Source organism: Aplysia californica, unplaced genomic scaffold (assembly GCF_000002075.1).
Source record: "Aplysia californica isolate F4 #8 unplaced genomic scaffold, AplCal3.0 scaffold00240, whole genome shotgun sequence".
NCBI lineage: Eukaryota > Metazoa > Mollusca > Gastropoda > Aplysiida > Aplysiidae > Aplysia > Aplysia californica.
Genome location: NW_004797510.1, coordinates 815,247 through 834,264, shown reverse-complemented (window position 1 = coordinate 834,264; position 19,018 = coordinate 815,247). Strand labels below are relative to the sequence as shown.

At 38.3% G+C, this 19,018-nt stretch overlaps 1 protein-coding gene across 2 annotated transcripts in view; it reads right to left on the bottom strand.

Moving 5' to 3' along the window:
• Positions 1-3,814: 3,814 nt before the first annotated feature.
• Positions 3,815-19,018, bottom strand: part of LOC101858037 — a 51,482-nt gene continuing 36,278 nt past the window's right edge. For both annotated transcript variants that reach the window (XM_005100216.3, XM_005100217.3), the window contains 13 exons: positions 18,559-18,693; positions 18,056-18,232; positions 17,112-17,219; positions 15,877-16,005; positions 13,573-13,770; positions 12,714-12,821; positions 11,935-12,042; positions 11,266-11,366; positions 9,090-9,156; positions 8,233-8,339; positions 6,707-6,952; positions 5,696-5,778; positions 3,815-4,670 (listed from right to left, as the gene is read on the bottom strand). In XM_005100216.3, the coding sequence (XP_005100273.1) occupies positions 4,450-4,670; positions 5,696-5,778; positions 6,707-6,952; positions 8,233-8,339; positions 9,090-9,156; positions 11,266-11,366; positions 11,935-12,042; positions 12,714-12,821; positions 13,573-13,770; positions 15,877-16,005; positions 17,112-17,219; positions 18,056-18,232; positions 18,559-18,693 (1,788 nt within the window). In that variant the 3' untranslated portion in view covers positions 3,815-4,449. The remainder of the gene's footprint in view (positions 4,671-5,695; positions 5,779-6,706; positions 6,953-8,232; positions 8,340-9,089; positions 9,157-11,265; positions 11,367-11,934; positions 12,043-12,713; positions 12,822-13,572; positions 13,771-15,876; positions 16,006-17,111; positions 17,220-18,055; positions 18,233-18,558; positions 18,694-19,018) is intronic.

Here is a 19,018-nt window from a genome sequence, read left to right as displayed (position 1 = left end):
CGCGGCCGCGTTGGACAGGTGCTCGTTTTACACAATTAAATTATATAGAAAAAAAGCAAGGGGGAAATGGAAAGTGGCCGTTTGTACTAGTGACCATCTTATAGAGGTGGCCGCCAGGGCAAGTTCGACTGTACTAGTCAATTGGATAGGTTAGGCAACCACTAAAGATGACACCTCTGAAAAAATACTAGAAATTTAAATCCTTCATATATCATTTCAAAAACTAAAAATATTCACTACATTAAAACAAAAATCAGATTCACAGTGCAGCACACAATAATTTCTCACCTTAGAACAACTTGCACAAGCCAAGACGCTAATGTGGAAAGGTGTTGGGAGAAGATTGACTCCAAGTTGGTGATTGGTAAACCATACTCTTGCCATAGGTACAATGTCTGAATTAGAGAAAGAAAAATCAGATACGAAAACAGAATAAGGAACCAAACTCTAAACTGTAAAGATCTGCACTACATAAGAAAATATTAGCAATTCACAACTTAAAGGAAAGCAGTCGGAAAAAAATTAACAAAAAAGGAGAAAAAAAATAATGATAGTGAAGATATAGAAAAAATGAATAAATAAAAATTGAATGGATGGAAAAATGAGTGGATGAATAAATGTACAGATATCAAATTGAAGGACAGACAGGCAGATGGACAGATAGGGAAATACTGTCGAAATTGTCTCAGACAGCCACCCTTTGGGTGGGACAAAATTGGTTGTCTTAGACAGATGGACACCTTAGACGGTGTCACAACAATGTCATAGAAGTAATGCAAGGGGGGAAGAGGGAAGTGGTTGTTTCTGCAGGTGATTGTCTTGGACAGGAGGTCATTACAGCAGTTTTGACTGTTATTAAAAGAAGGATAGATGGATGGACGAGTTGAAGGACAGGTGGGTAAATATTAGTCTGAGAGACAAATAACTTAATAAGCAGATAGAGAAATACTGTCAAACCTGATCTAAAAGTCACCTCCTACCCCCCCCCCCAGTTTTTTTTTTTTGTTTTGTTTTGAAAACAGATACCTTCAAAGGCATCCACCTGTCTAAGACAACCACTTTTCTCCTCAACAATGGGTGGCCGTCTTGGACAATTTCGATTGTATGAGTGAAAAAATATTTGTGAATGTGGTCAACACTTACATGACTACACAGCTGTTGCAGCTCCTTCCTGATGTGGGAGGCAGGCAAAGCTTTGTCACTCACCAACCTGGGGCAGCACAACAATGGGAGATATGGTAAGGAACAGACACACATGGGCATTTTTTTAAAATAGAAAGAAGACAGGACAATGTGTTTTCCCCATCTGCTATGTCACAAAGTATGACACATAACATAAAACCAACACACACATACACATAACCACAGACACAAAAAATACACATAACCACACACAAAAAAACCCCACTTGTGAGCGCGCACTATTCATTCTTACATGACCAGATGACATCCCATTCTCCCTTTTCTTTCTATCCGTCTCTCACTCTCTCTTTTTCTCTCTCCTTCCATCACTCTTCTCTCTCTCTCGTAATATATGTTTGAGTGAGCTTTGCATCTGCTGTCGCTCTCTCTCCCTCCCCCCCCCTCTCTCTATCTGTCTTAATATATAAATTTGCCAAGCCCATGAAAGAAACGTTTTAAAAAGCTACTCCCATTTTATAGAGGAACTGACTACAAGCTTCAGTCAAGTGGTATTTTATGAGAGAGTCAGCAAAATACTCCAAATTTCACAAGAGAGGGATGGAAATATCAAATAACAGTAACACCAAAATGAAGTAGAGGGAGTAGACCCCATCAGATTGACCACCAACAACCAAATGAGTGTGCACATGAGTGAGTGTGCTTTTTGTATGTGTATTTAAAGTTGTTTCAGTAATACTGACACAACTTGCTTAAGTCAGCGATGTATACAATTTTTGTTAACAGAGATTTAATAAATGAATAATCACACACTTTATATAATTTTCAGTAGATAAATAATTAATCTTCAAATATATTTACAATGTAACATATAGTAAGAGAATGTTTGTAAATCTAAACATAATGTATTTTAATTCTAAACCTACTTCCCATATAAAAGCAATAACCTTTTTCAGATCGATACTATTAAAAAGGGCTATCTTTTTCCTGAATGTAAAATAGATAATACATGTTTATATATTCAGTATGTGTGTTTCTCAGAATTTAACACATTCTAATACATGGCACTGAATAATAAATGATTTATTTCATCCCATGCACAAAGGATTGTTCACTCCTGGGAGGAGGTGTTAATGTGCGACATGTGTTCTACTGATCCTTAGTCTGTTAATAACACCATCCCTTCAACAAAGGGACGCTGATGATAGAAAGATCTGGTTGTAAGTTAAGTTTTAGTAAGAGTTTTACGGCACTCGCAACACAATAAGGTCATATAAGTGCCGAAGATTAGAGGCGTCACAAGAGAGTAACAAACACAAAAAAGAAGGAGAGGAGATAAGGATGATAGATGTTTAACAGGAAAGACCCCCCACACACAAATAACATAGCACTGTAAATTCTGACCCTATGAAAGATGAGGAATTAAATAAAGCAACAGAAAAAATAACCAAAAAAGCATGTTCTGAGCAAAAAACCAGCTCTGACAATATTTGTCAAAAGTCAAGTGTACAACTTCATTAACATTTGTAAAGGATCTAAGACATTATATCATAAATATCATTGTACATTGTAAGTCTTCAGTGTTGTAAGCATTGCACATAATCAACAAAATCCAAATTTTACATACTGTATGCAGCAACACTGACGATGCACATATGTGTTGCAGCGTGGTGAAATCAGGCGCTCATCAGTTTCTTTAGCATATGAAGTTATTGATATCATCTTAAGGCCTGTTCATTTGCCTTGCTTTCAATGAAAAATATATTCATATATCTTGAACAGAAGTGGAGATATTTGCAATCGAAAGAGGTGGGACCGTGGGTGGGGTGCCCTAGTGTCAGAGTTAAATTACCGAAAAAATCACCGTCAAATTTTGGTGACTTCCGAATCTGTAGCATCTTGGAAACTGCAAATTAACATTTTTTGTGCCTTTGACCAACATTATACATTAAAATTCGCACAGGAATGGGTTTTTAAAAGGGCATAAAAGGTATTGAGCCCAAAACAAAAATTCAATAAAAATTGCCCAATAAGCAATTAATGGTCAGTTTCTTCCATTTCATTATTTTGACGAGCACCTGGTTTCCCCATGATGCCTCACATATAATATAATAATGTATACAGCACAAATATTCTCAGAATCCAGATCGTACAAATATGACTGCGATGTTGTAAAATAAATTGTAAGCTCATTTCGAGTCCGTAGAAAAATATACTCTGGGCAAGAGGCACACACGCACAAAACAGAGACATGACTTTTTTTCAGTACAGTCTAGCACCCACATAGTGAAACACGCACAGAGCGAACAGGTTTTCAGGTCCCAAATTATATTTGAGGCATGCTGACAAAATGAGTTAGTTCTCGGATTTTAGCCATATATGGAAATTGATACATCATCTTTGTAGGTGGAGTTTGTACAACTTGTAAGTACGTCATAATAAAAGACACAGTAGACTGGAACAAAATAGCATCAATTAAAATCTATAAATCTGACTCCAGTGTCGATTTTCAGCTGATATCTCCATTCTTGGATTACAAGAAGTAACTCATTTTGTCAGCACGCCACACGTTTATATATTCTTTGTGTGTAAAACATGTGCATGTAGAAATTCATTCATACAAAGTGAAAAGATTTCCACATTCCATCCATTTCACAATGTGTGTGCTAGACTGTTTTTTATTTGGGTAAGTTCGAGTCAACCCAACAATATTATATCGGTTAAGAGAAAATATATTCTAAGTAAGAACCCGGGGATATTTGCCTTGTAACGTTTTTTAAAGTGTGTTAACACTTGGAAAGTATTTAGAAAATTAATCAGTTTTCACTGTCACAAACAATCGATGTAATAGATAAAACTCAAATTCTTGCAGTTACGCCAATTGCATGAAGCAGCACAGATGATGCAATAATTATAAAACATAATATTGTGGGCCAGATGTTCAGTTGTAAGCATAGAGAAGAAAACTTTTCCGGAGAGAGAGAAAAAAAAAGCTGTTTTATTCATTTGTTAAATTATATCTACTTCATGCAGTTTTTCTTGCAGTTTCCAAAAAGTAGAATTTGAATTTTGAAATAGTATTCTTGAGAACATGCAATTGATACCACTGATTAAGAAACTACAATAAAATTAAGAAAAACAAATTGAGCAGAGTACATCTGAACACCTTGCCTGTGACATTACGTAAGATATTCTCCTGATCTAGAGTCTGACAAACATGTATTAGGTAACAACAACAAAAATAGTTTGCTGCGTCACTGAGGAGAGGACTGCATCCCAAGATAAACAAAAAGAGAAACATCACAGCCGTCAGCTCATCCTGAGTCCGTGCAGGATACACTTCGGGCAGGCCGCGGGCTTGAGGCCAGGTCGCTGCAGGAGGTGCTGGAGGAGAGAGGAGGAGTTGGGGAGTCGCAGGCCACCCGAGGTCAGCTCTGACGTCAAGCTGGGCATTGCTTCGGACTTGAACACACTCTCCGAAAAGGAGTGACCACATGAAAAGACAATGGATTTTGAGGAGGGTCGTGGGTCTGAAAGAAGAAATATAACCATTTGATGTGGCAAAGGTGAAGTTGAAAATGTTTCTAGGAAAGCAAAAGGTAACTACTCAAGAGTTCATGAAAGATTAAAAAAATAGCTGCATAATGCCTCGGTATCTCTCTACATCTGCAACTCCTGAACGAACAAATTTCAAAAAGGAACCTTACACAAAGAACTGATAATTTGACAGATATTCAGTTTATCATTTCCTTTCATTTTCACAATTAGACTCTACATTTTGATCAACAGAAAACTACAGCACTTGTTGCACCTTAGAGCTTGAAGCCCTCATTCATATCAAGCATATCAGTCTGCCAAAGGGTAAACTATATCTGAAGTAAACGCTTTAAACATTGGAACTGATACTATCCTGAAAATACCATCCCATGTAATGAGAAACTCTAGGTAGAGACCAACAATTTAATTTATCTATAATGCTGCCCCTTTACTATAAGACACAGTAAGCAAATACTTTTAGCTGTCTTATAATCATATGCATGGAGCTAGATGAACTATTACTGAGAAGGCAGGCTTTTAAAGTTTACAATAGAACTTCTGTACTTTATATTTTTCAGAATGTTATCTCAATTTTCAAATCAATATTGAAGTCCGTTTTGTAAATGTAATAGTAATCCCTGGAAGAAAATTATGACGAAGAAGCATCTTTCCGAGTAGCACTGGAACACCCTGTCCCTTTGCTATGCAACACCTGATGTTTTTACTTGCCATTGTCTACCTTTGTGAAAGCATTTCTGACGAAAATGTTGAAGAATTCTAACTTTAAAATAAAAAAAACCACACACACAAAAAAAAAACTTAAAGCAAAGCATGAGTGGTTGGCGAGTGCTCTGGAGTGGTATGCTCCTTCTCTCTCATAAAAAATCTGTCATTTTTATCTCTTTCTTTTTTTCATATGTTACTCTCCAGTAACACTTCTAACTTATATATATGACCTATTTGTGTTGTAAGCAATGTAAAACTCAGACTTAAACGAAAAACTAAACTAAAAACAAACCTTTTGACCTCTGCTCTTGTTCATCCAAGTAGTCAAGCTGACTGTGGGTCAGAGTTATCACACCCGAGTCTTTCTTCATGTTCCTGCAGACACAATGGAGTAACACCAGCATTTGAATTTTACTTTTTGAAGCAGAGATGACAACCGGTTATGAGACTAGAAATTAGTCTTTTGCACATGGGTTCGTAACTCACATAGTACTCACGTGAATAATGGGTCCAATCCCTTGAACCGACTTAGCATAATAACAGGACATTTTGCATTTTTTACAAATCCCACTTTAATAGGTTTTTTTTACAGACTGCTTCATCCAAAAAAATTTGAAAATGAATGAAATTCATATACAGCAATGTAAAAATACTCTAGTCAATATCAAAACATAAAAAGTACCTTCAAAATTGGAAAGTGGCTGCCTAAAGGCAAGAGGCCCTGTGAAGTAGGAAAAACACTAACATATGTAAAAATCAGTGCACTGCAGGTTGAAGAACCAGCAGTTGACTACCTTCGAGATCTAGCAAGGGAACACAAAGAAGAAGATCCACAGGAACCCAAGTAAACAGCCAAGCGAGTGCTATCTATATCCTTTCCCCCAATGAAGCAGTTTCAACCTGAGGTGGTGGGAGTCCAGTAACCAAGGTTCATGTATCCTTACACTCAGCGTGCATCACTAAAAGAAGTAACATACCTCAGGCAATTGTGAGTTTAGTGGCTGATAAAAAAAGGTTTTTCCAAACCAAATGGTTATGGTCAGTTCATATGACAGCAAAGACACATTGCTTCTGATAGAGCGGCCCTTGCACTCAACAAAGTCAAGTATGCCAAGTCCCAAAAAGTTGTTGGAAGTCAGAGTAAACAGAAAACAGTCTTTTAGTACTGAGAAAAAGTTATATAAAATGAGTAAACAAAAACAACACAGGGAATGAAAAGGAGTAAGATCTACAAGTCGTGACGCTCTCCAACCACTGGCATGGAAATATTGACAGACAAGACACACATGAACACTGAACTTACTTGAGAATATCCCCCCACAGCCTATCTTGAGGCGTCAGCTTGTCCTTGCTCTGAAGATGCACGCCTTTGAGTAAAACCGTGTGATCCGGCACCCGGCCCGCCAGCATCTGGCGCCAGTCGGGAGCAAATTTATTCTCTGCGGAATTTGACGAGTCCATGGCAGACTTCAGCACTCTCAGGGCAAAGGGAGCTGAGAACGGTTCTTGTTGTTGTGAGAGGGGTAAGGACGACAAGCCTGAGGGTAACCTGGAGGAAAGAACAAACAGAAATGATAATAATGATAATACATCATGACAATAATAATACTTCATTTTCGTAAGAGTTTTACGGCACTCGCAACACAATAAGGTCATATAAGTGCCGAAGATTAGAGGCGTCACAAGAGAGTAACAAACACAAAAAAAGAAGGAGGGGAGATAAAGACGATAGATGTTTGATAGTAAAGAAGAAGCAAACCACACAAGAGCACCCACCAACCACCCATGACAATAATAATAATGATATTAATAATAATTAGTAATAACAATGATGATAATAATAATAATAATAATAATAATAAATTATGACGATAATAATGTGTGTAAGACGGCCACCCATTGTCAAGGAGAAAAGTGGCCGTATAAGACAGGTGGCCGTCTTAGGAGGGACTGATCAAGATGAGGAAAACAAACAATTCCCATCTGAAGTCCCAAACTAAAGTAGCCGCATTGTTGTTGTTTTAGTTGTTGGTTTGTATTTTGTTTGTTATTTTTTTGTTGTTGCTGATTTTGCGCCAGGGTGACAATAATACGAAATGTATAAGACGAGGAAGACCGAGTGCCATGTTACAACAAACACATGGGTTGCCACCACTCGGAGAACGAGATACGCTTCTGTCGCAAGTTCATGTTGACGTCCATTGTTACTTTGTTACAGACTGGGTAAACAGTGACCACTCATCTCACGATTTGTGTATGAGTTCTGGGTGGGGCTTATGGGTTATGAGGGATCACACACTTACCTCACCAGCAGCTGAAAATTAGTACCTATTGGTCAACAGTGGGAGGGGCCTACGCAACATGATCGGTTGGAGGGACTACCTAACAACAACGACAGGTGATTAGATTATGATGGCTCGCCCACAACGCCAGGGGCCAATGCACAATTAATGACAAAACGTAATGGAGTCACTAAGGTGGCCGTCTAAGACAGGTGTTATTGCTTAGTGTGATAGGGGTTGTGTGTTAAAATATGGTGGCCGCGGCCGCGTTGGACAGGTGCTCGTTTTACACAATTAAATTATATAGAAAAAAAGCAAGGGGGAAATGGAAAGTGGCCGTTTGTACTAGTGACCATCTTATAGAGGTGGCCGCCAGGGCAAGTTCGACTGTACTAGTCAATTGGATAGGTTAGGCAACCACTAAAGATGACACCTCTGAAAAAATACTAGAAATTTAAATCCTTCATATATCATTTCAAAAACTAAAAATATTCACTACATTAAAACAAAAATCAGATTCACAGTGCAGCACACAATAATTTCTCACCTTAGAACAACTTGCACAAGCCAAGACGCTAATGTGGAAAGGTGTTGGGAGAAGATTGACTCCAAGTTGGTGATTGGTAAACCATACTCTTGCCATAGGTACAATGTCTGAATTAGAGAAAGAAAAATCAGATACGAAAACAGAATAAGGAACCAAACTCTAAACTGTAAAGATCTGCACTACATAAGAAAATATTAGCAATTCACAACTTAAAGGAAAGCAGTCGGAAAAAAATTAACAAAAAAGGAGAAAAAAAATAATGATAGTGAAGATATAGAAAAAATGAATAAATAAAAATTGAATGGATGGAAAAATGAGTGGATGAATAAATGTACAGATATCAAATTGAAGGACAGACAGGCAGATGGACAGATAGGGAAATACTGTCGAAATTGTCTCAGACAGCCACCCTTTGGGTGGGACAAAATTGGTTGTCTTAGACAGATGGACACCTTAGACGGTGTCACAACAATGTCATAGAAGTAATGCAAGGGGGGAAGAGGGAAGTGGTTGTTTCTGCAGGTGATTGTCTTGGACAGGAGGTCATTACAGCAGTTTTGACTGTTATTAAAAGAAGGATAGATGGATGGACGAGTTGAAGGACAGGTGGGTAAATATTAGTCTGAGAGACAAATAACTTAATAAGCAGATAGAGAAATACTGTCAAACCTGATCTAAAAGTCACCTCCTACCCCCCCCCCCCCCCAGTTTTTTTTTTTTTTTTACATTTAAACAGATACCTTCAAAGGCATCCACCTGTTTGAAACAACAACTTTTCTCTTCTGCAAGTTATGGCTGTCTTGGACAATTTCGATTGTATGAGTGAAAAAATATTTGTGAATGTGGTCAACACTTACATGACTACACAGCTGTTGCAGCTCCTTCCTGATGTGGGAGGCAGGCAAAGCTTTGTCACTCACCAACCTGGGGCAGCACAACAATGGGAGATATGGTAAGGAACAGACACACATGGGCATTTTTTTAAAATAGAAAGAAGACAGGACAATGTGTTTTCCCCATCTGCTATGTCACAAAGTATGACACATAACATAAAACCAACACACACATACACATAACCACAGACACAAAAAATACACATAACCACACACAAAAAAACCCCACTTGTGAGCGCGCACTATTCATTCTTACATGACCAGATGACATCCCATTCTCCCTTTTCTTTCTATCCGTCTCTCACTCTCTCTTTTTCTCTCTCCTTCCATCACTCTTCTCTCTCTCTCGTAATATATGTTTGAGTGAGCTTTGCATCTGCTGTCGCTCTCTCTCCCTCCCCCCCCCTCTCTCTATCTGTCTTAATATATAAATTTGCCAAGCCCATGAAAGAAACGTTTTAAAAAGCTACTCCCATTTTATAGAGGAACTGACTACAAGCTTCAGTCAAGTGGTATTTTATGAGAGAGTCAGCAAAATACTCCAAATTTCACAAGAGAGGGATGGAAATATCAAATAACAGTAACACCAAAATGAAGTAGAGGGAGTAGACCCCATCAGATTGACCACCAACAACCAAATGAGTGTGCACATGAGTGAGTGTGCTTTTTGTATGTGTATTTAAAGTTGTTTCAGTAATACTGACACAACTTGCTTAAGTCAGCGATGTATACAATTTTTGTTAACAGAGATTTAATAAATGAATAATCACACACTTTATATAATTTTCAGTAGATAAATAATTAATCTTCAAATATATTTACAATGTAACATATAGTAAGAGAATGTTTGTAAATCTAAACATAATGTATTTTAATTCTAAACCTACTTCCCATATAAAAGCAATAACCTTTTTCAGATCGATACTATTAAAAAGGGCTATCTTTTTCCTGAATGTAAAATAGATAATACATGTTAAAATATTCAGTATGTGTGTTTCTCAGAATTTAACACATTCTAATACATGGCACTGAATAATAAAACATTTATTTCATCCCATGCACAAAGGATTGTTCACTCCTGGGAGGAGGTGTTAATGTGCGACATGTGTTCTACTGATCCTTAGTCTGTTAATAACACCATCCCTTCAACAAAGGGACGCTGATGATAGAAAGATCTGGTTGTAAGTTAAGTTTTAGTAAGTGTTTTATGGCACTTGCAACACAATAAGGTCATATAAGTGCCGAAGATTAGAGGTACTACAAGAGAATATCAAACACAAAAAAGAAGGAGAGGAGATAAGGATGATAGATGTTTAACAGGAAAGAAGAAGCAAACCACACAAGAACACCCGCCAACCACCCACCTGGTCGTAAGATTAGATATATGTGAGTGTATGTTTTAGTTTAGGTGCATGTATGTATGTGCTTGCTTGAGAGCAAGTGTAATAATTCATTTATACATTGGAGTCGAGAACTTTGTTTTTCATAAATTTTTAGAAATAAAGTATGGGAAAAGGAACATTACTCAGTAAACAAATGCCTTCCCCCTCCATTTTCCAGAAGAATCTGTAGAGAATTACGATTCAAAACAAGAACACCTAAAACCAGTTTCAGGACAAAGCATGAACAGTACAATCTCCTACTCTTGTTTTAGAAGATGATGCAAAGGTGACACAAACACACAACACTCAGACAAACAAACAGACAACTCGCTACCTTAGAATTACGAATTTCTTTCTGACATTTTTAGTCATTTTGAATAACTAAGACCGTGAGGTAAAGAAACAAATGTTCTATCTGCTCTAACAAAATCGTAAGATCATTTTGAGTTGTTGAGATATTCAAAGAATTGCATTCGAAAAAGCTTGACATGTTGTGAAACTAAAAATGTTAAAAGTCAAATTTCTCAAGACTAGGCACTGAGCAGATAGAACTTTGTAGTTCTAGGGTAGCGACCTGTCGGACAAACAGACAACAGTCGGACACACAGACAACTGTCGGACAAACAGACAACAGTCGGACAAACAGACAACAGTCGGACAAACAGACAACAGTCGGACACACAGACAACTGTCGGACAAACAGACAACAGTCAGACAAACAGACAACAGTCGGACAAACAGACAACAGTCGGACTGACCTGATGTGATGTGCCACGAGCTGTGCGCACAAATTGGTCCCCACCTCGCTCACAACGCCACACGCACCTTCCATGACGGCTTTCAACCTGTAGTGAAGGGCCTAGAGAAAGGAAAAAAAGAAACTTAATTAAGAAAAACAACAACTAAATACTTTTGTTTTAATCTAAAAAAATTCCAAAACAGGCTTAAAAGCAACGTAAGTCATTTAGCAGGTATGAAACTCTAGTAGAAATTGTCCAAGATGGCCACCCTTTGTCGAGGAAAAAAGTGGTCATCTTAAACAAATGGTCCTCTTGAAAAGTGTCGTTACAGTAAAAATGCTAAGAGAAAAGAGGGAAGAGGTTGTTTTCACAAGCAATTATATTGGACAAGCAGTTGTCAGAGCAGATTCAATCGTATAAGAAAGTATTTTTAATTTTAGATAGGTAAAAAAAAAAGAAGATTTTTTTACGAATTAAAAAAAAAAAAATAATAAAAGAAATAAAATAAATAAACACTTTTGTAATACTACAAAAATTCCAAAAAACAGATTAAAAGCTATGCAAGTTATTCAGCAGATTTGAAGCTGTCTTCATGGAACACAGACTTCTGTACATATCTTTCCTCCGCACAATCAAAGTGGCCAGTGGCCATCCTTAGATGACCACAACATGAGCCCACAGCCTCACCTGCACATAATGTTCCTCCAGACAGCTGATCTGTCCAGCGGTCAGCCAGTCTCCCAGGTCCACACTCTTCTGCAAGGATGGGCTGCTGTGACACACACTCTCCAAAGCCTACGAAAAAATCCAAAAGTTTTAGATCTTGTTTATACAGATGTAATACAACATCCCTAAATACACATGAAAAGTAAAATGAACATTCTTCAACAAACAGATTAAAAAATGTAACCGATGACACAGTCTCTCCCCTTCATCCCCTCTCATGTGTTTATTTTTTTTACCATTCTTGTAAAGCCATGATTAAATTTCTCACAGAGAAATCAAGTATAATCTAGTTCCATCTTCTCTCTCTCCGGAGTCACCCTTTCCCTTCCTAGAACAGGTGGATGGAAAACATTTTCTGGAAATACATAAAATTGGAAGCCATGATTTCAATACATGTGACCGACGGGAAAAAGCTGTAATACAGGATCAACAATATGAGCTTTCCTCTTTTCTTTTCTATACATTTTGTTTGTTGGTTTTTTTTTTTTGGTCATTTCTTTTGCTTAAAACAAGCACACTACTTTGAAATAGAGTGAGAGTTCAATCTTTGAATATCAATAATTTCAATTGTTGAATTATTTACTGTCAGCTCTTATCAATATTAAGAGAAACACACAGACAAAAGAATGGTCATTTAGTTCTAGGGAAAAAGCAAGACATACAGACAGAAACAGAAGAGGGACTGCAAAATAAGTAGATTCCACCAGACAGAGGTGCCCTCCAACCACCCGCTGTATTACCTTGAGGACAACAGGAATGACACAACTGTCGTACATCTCAGCACCCAGCTGGTCTAAATGGGGCAACGTCTCCAGTACATTCTCTGACTCCAGGGTTTGATTGTCACTCTGAAACATCATAGAATCTTTAATTTTTTTTTTTACAGTAGGTCTTTTTACGTTCCCATCAATGCATTCTAGATCATTTAGGAGGCAGGCTTCCACCCTGCTTTTCAGGACCGACCTGGACTAAGATGGATACAACATCCCAGCAGAAAAACTTTACATGCTCCATAAAAGTTCTCCCCACTTGGGTCTCCTGAGTGCGACAGCAAAGAGTCTAACCACTACACCTAAGACGCTGGTCAATTATGGAAAAGTTTGATTGTTTTATTTGAGTAAAGAAAACCACATTGACACAATCCATAAACTATGCTAAATGTGTCTAAACATATATCATAAGTCAACTGAGGCAAAACTAACCCAAAGCAAAAGACCAAAATATTCCCTATAAACTGCAACATAACGTACTCTAATTTTATCTGCAAATTGTTAGTAAACTTCTGTTGAAGCTATGCTCAATCAAATGTTAACTGTGAACAGAAACTAAATTGACCCAGACATTATCCATCCTTAGAAAAGAAACCTATGTAAATGATAAATGTAAACAGATGCAATACTCAGTCAAATATTCTGTATCTGCTGAGGCTGAACTCATCCAAATGTCACTTTGACTGAAGCCGAATTCACCTAATTGTCACTTTTAATCAAAGATAGACTCACCCAAATGTCACATTAATTGAAGCTAAACTCATCCAAATGTCACTTTAATTTAAGCTGAATTCATCCAATTGTCACTGTTAATTGAAGATAAACTCACCCAAATGTTGTCCACTGACAAAGAGCCGAGCAGAGACATCCACAGAGGGTCGTTCACGTCAGAGACGGGCAGACCTTTTAGCTCTGACGGAGTGCTGGCCTCCATGTTGTGTGGCTGAGAAGACGATCGGTGAAAACCTAAAGCACCCCCGACCTTGGAAGAACCTTGACCATCCCGACGAGACCGTGCAAATCCCAGCTGAAATCAAGAAACATAGCTCTTTAAATACATAAAATATCCAAAGATTCTTGGGAATTTAGAACATTTTACTCCTTTGTATATATAGCAGCTCAAAGAGCTAGCATATTTCAGAGGAGCTTAGTATTAGTACATTTGATATGCTACCTTAACTCATTTCCAAATTAATACAATCATGAACCACTCTATCGCAGCACCTTTTAATGGGTTCATTTAGAGTGGACAATAATTTGAACAGTGTTTCCAGAATTGAAGTACAGACTTCAACATAAGTTAAGGGCCACCTTGACAGAAAGCCCTGATTTTTTTTAAATCAGAAAAAAGACAGCAAGGAATGTTTCAATTTTTTTGCTCTGAAAATGTTAATGGGTTACCAATGTGTACTGCAAAGCTTCCTAATGGGACAAAACCACCACGTGCAGCACGGAAATCCTTGGGAAATTTTAGCAAAAATTTGCTGTTTTTTTATCGACTTGTGTGCGACACCACGAACATTCCTCAGTCAAAATTTCTGGTGAACATCATAAGCGGGCGTACAGTCTTGAACTGTGCTCACTTTGGTGGCAATATAAGCAGCCGTTTGCGCAAAATCCAGTATCACATCAACATGCCACAAAGACGAAAGCTGAGAGACTTTGACCGTGCCAGGGCTAAGGCATGGCTGAAAGATGGAGTTGGAGCTCGAGATGTTGCCAGAAGGCTTGCAGTGTCACACTCTGTCATTGTCCGCTTGAGGCAGCGCCATCAACCCACTGGATCAATCCAAGAACGCCCATGTGCAGGTCGACCCAAGAAGACCACTCAGAGTATTTGCAAGTGGTCCTTAACTTATGTTGAAGTCTGCATATTCCTCAATTTGATACACATACAAATGTTTTACACATTCTTTTCTCTCCCCACCCCTAAACATGTTTTTGGGGGAATTTAGACCAAATAAACATATACATTGACACTACTGCATAAAAATAATGTTAACATTCCAGACATTGAAGACAAATTGATTATCTTTTTCTAATGAAAAGTAGCTTCAATAATTTAAAATTGTGACAACGAAATAAACCAAATTTTACTTTTTTAACACATCTCTGCAAGTGACTTTCAAAACGAAAAACAACATAAATAATCGAAGAATCATCTGGCATAAAAAAGTATTTGCATTATCGATATCACTACTGGTTACATTAATGGTTTTTGACACCATCAATATTGAAATCCAATTCTCAAAGCATGAAAGAAAAAAAAGAAAAAACGTTTCCCAATATGCATGCTTTCAAGAATTATGTTAATTGTTTATTATAAGTGTTTTACATTCACACTGGCACAATCTGGATCAGGCTACTTCATTCCTACTATACTCCTGCTTTTCAGGTAGTAGTAGAGGTTTCACGGCGCTCGCAACTGCATAAGGTCATATGAGCGCTAGAAGATAAGAGGTGTTACAAGAGAGTAACAAACATAAAAAAGAAAAAGGGCAGATAAGGACGATAGATGTTTGGTAGGAAAGAAGAAGCTGCTTTTCAGGGCCAATCAGAGTTGAGTGAGATACTGTATTCCTGCAGACAGATGGTCGTACTCTAAGAAGAACGTAACAGCTACACCACAGACGCCAGTTTAGAGTTTTGCCAAAATCTGGAAAAGAAGCCATCTCTTGTTCGCAATCCTACCTGTCCACAGTTGTTCTTTACCTGTCCACTGTCATTCTTTACCTGTCCACTGACATTCTTTGTCGTTTTTTACCTGTTACCAGTCTGCTATCATTCTTTCCCTGTCCACTGTCCTTACTTGTCTACTGTCCTTACTTGTCTACTGTCCTTACCTGCTCGCTGTTGCATTTTGCCTGTCCACTGTTGTTCTTTACCTGTCTACTGTTGTTCTTTACCTGTTTAATGTCGTTTTAATGTCGTTCTTTACCTGTCCACTGTCCTTACCTGTCCACTGTCATTCTTTGTCGTTCTGTCGTTCTTTACCTGTCAACTGTCGTCCTTTGTCGTTTTTTATCTGTCCACTGTCGTTCTTTAATATAGTGTAAAGCGCATAGAGCCTGCTGTTGAGCGGGGATATGCGCTATACAAATGCTATTTATTATTTATTATTATTATTCTTTACCTGTCCACTGTCGTTCTTTCCCCAGAGCCAGACACTTCCCTCGGCGTCCATGGCGAGTGTGAACTCTCCTCCGCTAGCCACACACACGATGTTCTGGTCATTGATCGATGTCAGCATCTTTGGCATCCGCTGGTCAAAGAATAGCAAGCCAATCAGTTTGGGGTTTTATGGGGTAAAGTAAATACAGTCAGAATAGACCAAGATGGCTACCCATTGTAATCTTTAAAAAAAGGCATGATGGAAATTGGGAAGTACAGGCGTTTGCCTTGGACACGTGGTCATTAGGCAAGGCGCACACAGGGTAACTTAAACCGCACAACAGTTTTGTTGCCCGAGTGAAATCAATGAAACAAAGAAGCACGGTGAGCACAGGCAACTCCAGATTCCGGCGACCGAAAAGTTTGTGTTTTGTCACAACTTGCAGGCAACTGTTGCTAAAAACTTCTGTGTTACACAGTAAACTGAGAAGAGGCAAGCGCAGAAGATTTAAACTGTTGCGCAGATAAAGTTGCCCTGTGCGCGCCTAGCTTTAGAGAAGGTTCAACTACAGCTGTGCAGTGTTTATGTATGTGTGTGGATCCCCTCTGAGGAAAAGGGTAACACTGCTACATAACAACTATCTTGGCACGTTAGTTCATTCCAAGGTTTGTTGTTGCAGCCTGTTAGGCACAAACTATCATGTTACCAATGTATTGATCTTTAGGTCCCACTTTCAGCCGAACCAATGGAAGATATAAAGTATCTTTCCTTAACCCTATCTGTGCGCTGTGTTTTACTATCGTATCCATACGACATGGGGAACTCTGTGCCATCACTTTCAAAGAGGAAATTTACTCGTTAATCCGATCCAAACGCTTTGCATAGGAGTCCGTCAAAATGACTTTTTGAGAAATACTGAAAGCTTCTAAGAGATCTTCATACTAGAAGTATTCTAAAATGTGAAGAACACAACCCTGGGGGTACAAAATGACCCCAGGGCGTACGGATAGGGTTAAGAAACAATGTCTAACCTGATAAACAAAGAAATAGAACTCGCATAAAAAAGGAAGACTTGAAAATCATGGTAACGTAGCATACATAGAAAACAAGATTACATGAAAATAAGAGATCAAAAGGAAATTTTAGTTGTTGGAGAAAAGACAAAACACGCTGATTCATTAATGTGTTAATCACTTTCCAAAGAAAGGCAGATCTTAAAAATCAATTAGGAACATTCTGAGCTTTGACCATCATACCTCATCCTGTCTGGATCCTGTCCCTAGCTGACCCTCCAAGTTCCTCCCCCACACGTACACACCTCCATCCTCAGCCACAAGGACTGTGTGGAGACTGCCGCAACACACCTGGGACGTAAGATACGGTAAGTCAGATAAGATAAAAAGATAAGAGAGGATAAGGTAAGACAAGACAAAATAACAGAACAGTTAATTAATTTCCACAAAAGAGACATTTGCTGCAGCATCGTAAATACATACATACACATGCACTCATTATTATACAATCTCTCTCTCTCTCTCTCTCACACACACACACCCACATCACACCCACACACATCCACACACACTTACATGCACAGATGCTCATAGACACACAAATAGTCATTGGATGACATACAAAATAATATCATTCTTGCACACCTGACAATGACTCTATAGCTTGTCTCAATGACATTACAAAAACATGCATACGAGAAACTTTATCTTAATACAGTTAAATGTCAAGCTGAAGATTTGATGGCTAGTTTGAAATCAAGAGAAGTAGGCCTACATTGAAATAATAAGAGTCATTTTGAGTGGGGAAGAGGAAGAAAGTAGGGAATAAACAATCACATAGAAAAAGCACTGGATTTACCAGCAGCAGCACTGAACTTTTTCCGAGGTTTTTTTTTTGTTTCTGTTGTTGTTGTTTTTTTGTAGGAGTTGCCTCAAGTGCATAAGTGCATTAAAAAGTGAACTTCCTCACTTAGCAAAGCAGTTAAAATAAATAACAGGGATGAAGGCAGATACAATCAACAAAAATTAATTTAAGTATGTACATTTGAGCATCGTTGTCCTTGTATTTAATTCTATTATTTCTGAGGAAGTGTCAAAGGTGGAAGCCCAGTGTGGATTCTGAAGATAAAGGAAGAAGAAAAAGGCTGCGGCATCACAAATTACAAAACAAAGTATTTGATCGTCACCTTAGTGATTTTCCCATGTACATAGGTCGTATCTACCAGGCTGGGGTTGAGGAAAGACGTCTGTTCTGGGATGTAACGCCCAGCAGCTTTGCCTTGACGCATGGAAGATGCCACCTGTCTCAGGTTATGAGGATGACATCCCCACACGTACACTTTGTTGGTTGTGGTCACAGCAACCTATGGAAGACGAATGTTGACGGACAAAATGAAGGAAATGACACTTGCATTGTATCTGTCCTGCTTAACACTTCCCAGTTGACAGACATATACAGGAAAGCCTTGAAAGTCAACAAACCATTGACATAAAAGGGAAAAGGCCAGTTTCTTTAATTTCATTACTTTGACGAGCGCCTGATTTCACCAAGCTGCTTCACATATATGCATAATTAATAAATTTCCAAGTCAAACAAAATGGCAGACAAAGGTACAGAAATAAATATACAGAGATAGCATATCTAGGAGAGGCAGCATGACTTTGTCGGTTTAAGCAAGGAAACTCTTACCGAGTGGAAATACTTTGTGGCAATGCTCATGACGGGTTGTGGGATCTCGTGTATCTTGAGTGGCCTTGAACTCTTGGTGTTGGTGCCCTGACCCAGCTGACCAAAGTAGCCACAGCCAAAGGCGAACACATCTCCCTGGTCAAACAATACAAATGTTTACAAGAAAGAAGCAGTCGTAGAAATATCAAATTCAACCAGACATAATGAAGATCATGTAGAACAACCATGGGCAAACTATGGCCTAAGGATCTGAACTGCCAGCGGTTTCAGTCTGGCCTGTGAGTCAACCCAGTAATCAATAATGTATGTAGCCTGCAGTTATAAATAAGAAAAACAACAACTATTCATCTTCAAAATTAAAATCAATAGTTTTCAGCACAGCTGGAAACAATAGATCTATTATTTCATCTCATGAGACGCCCTATAGTAACATTACTAACATGTCACTTTTGAGAGCTTG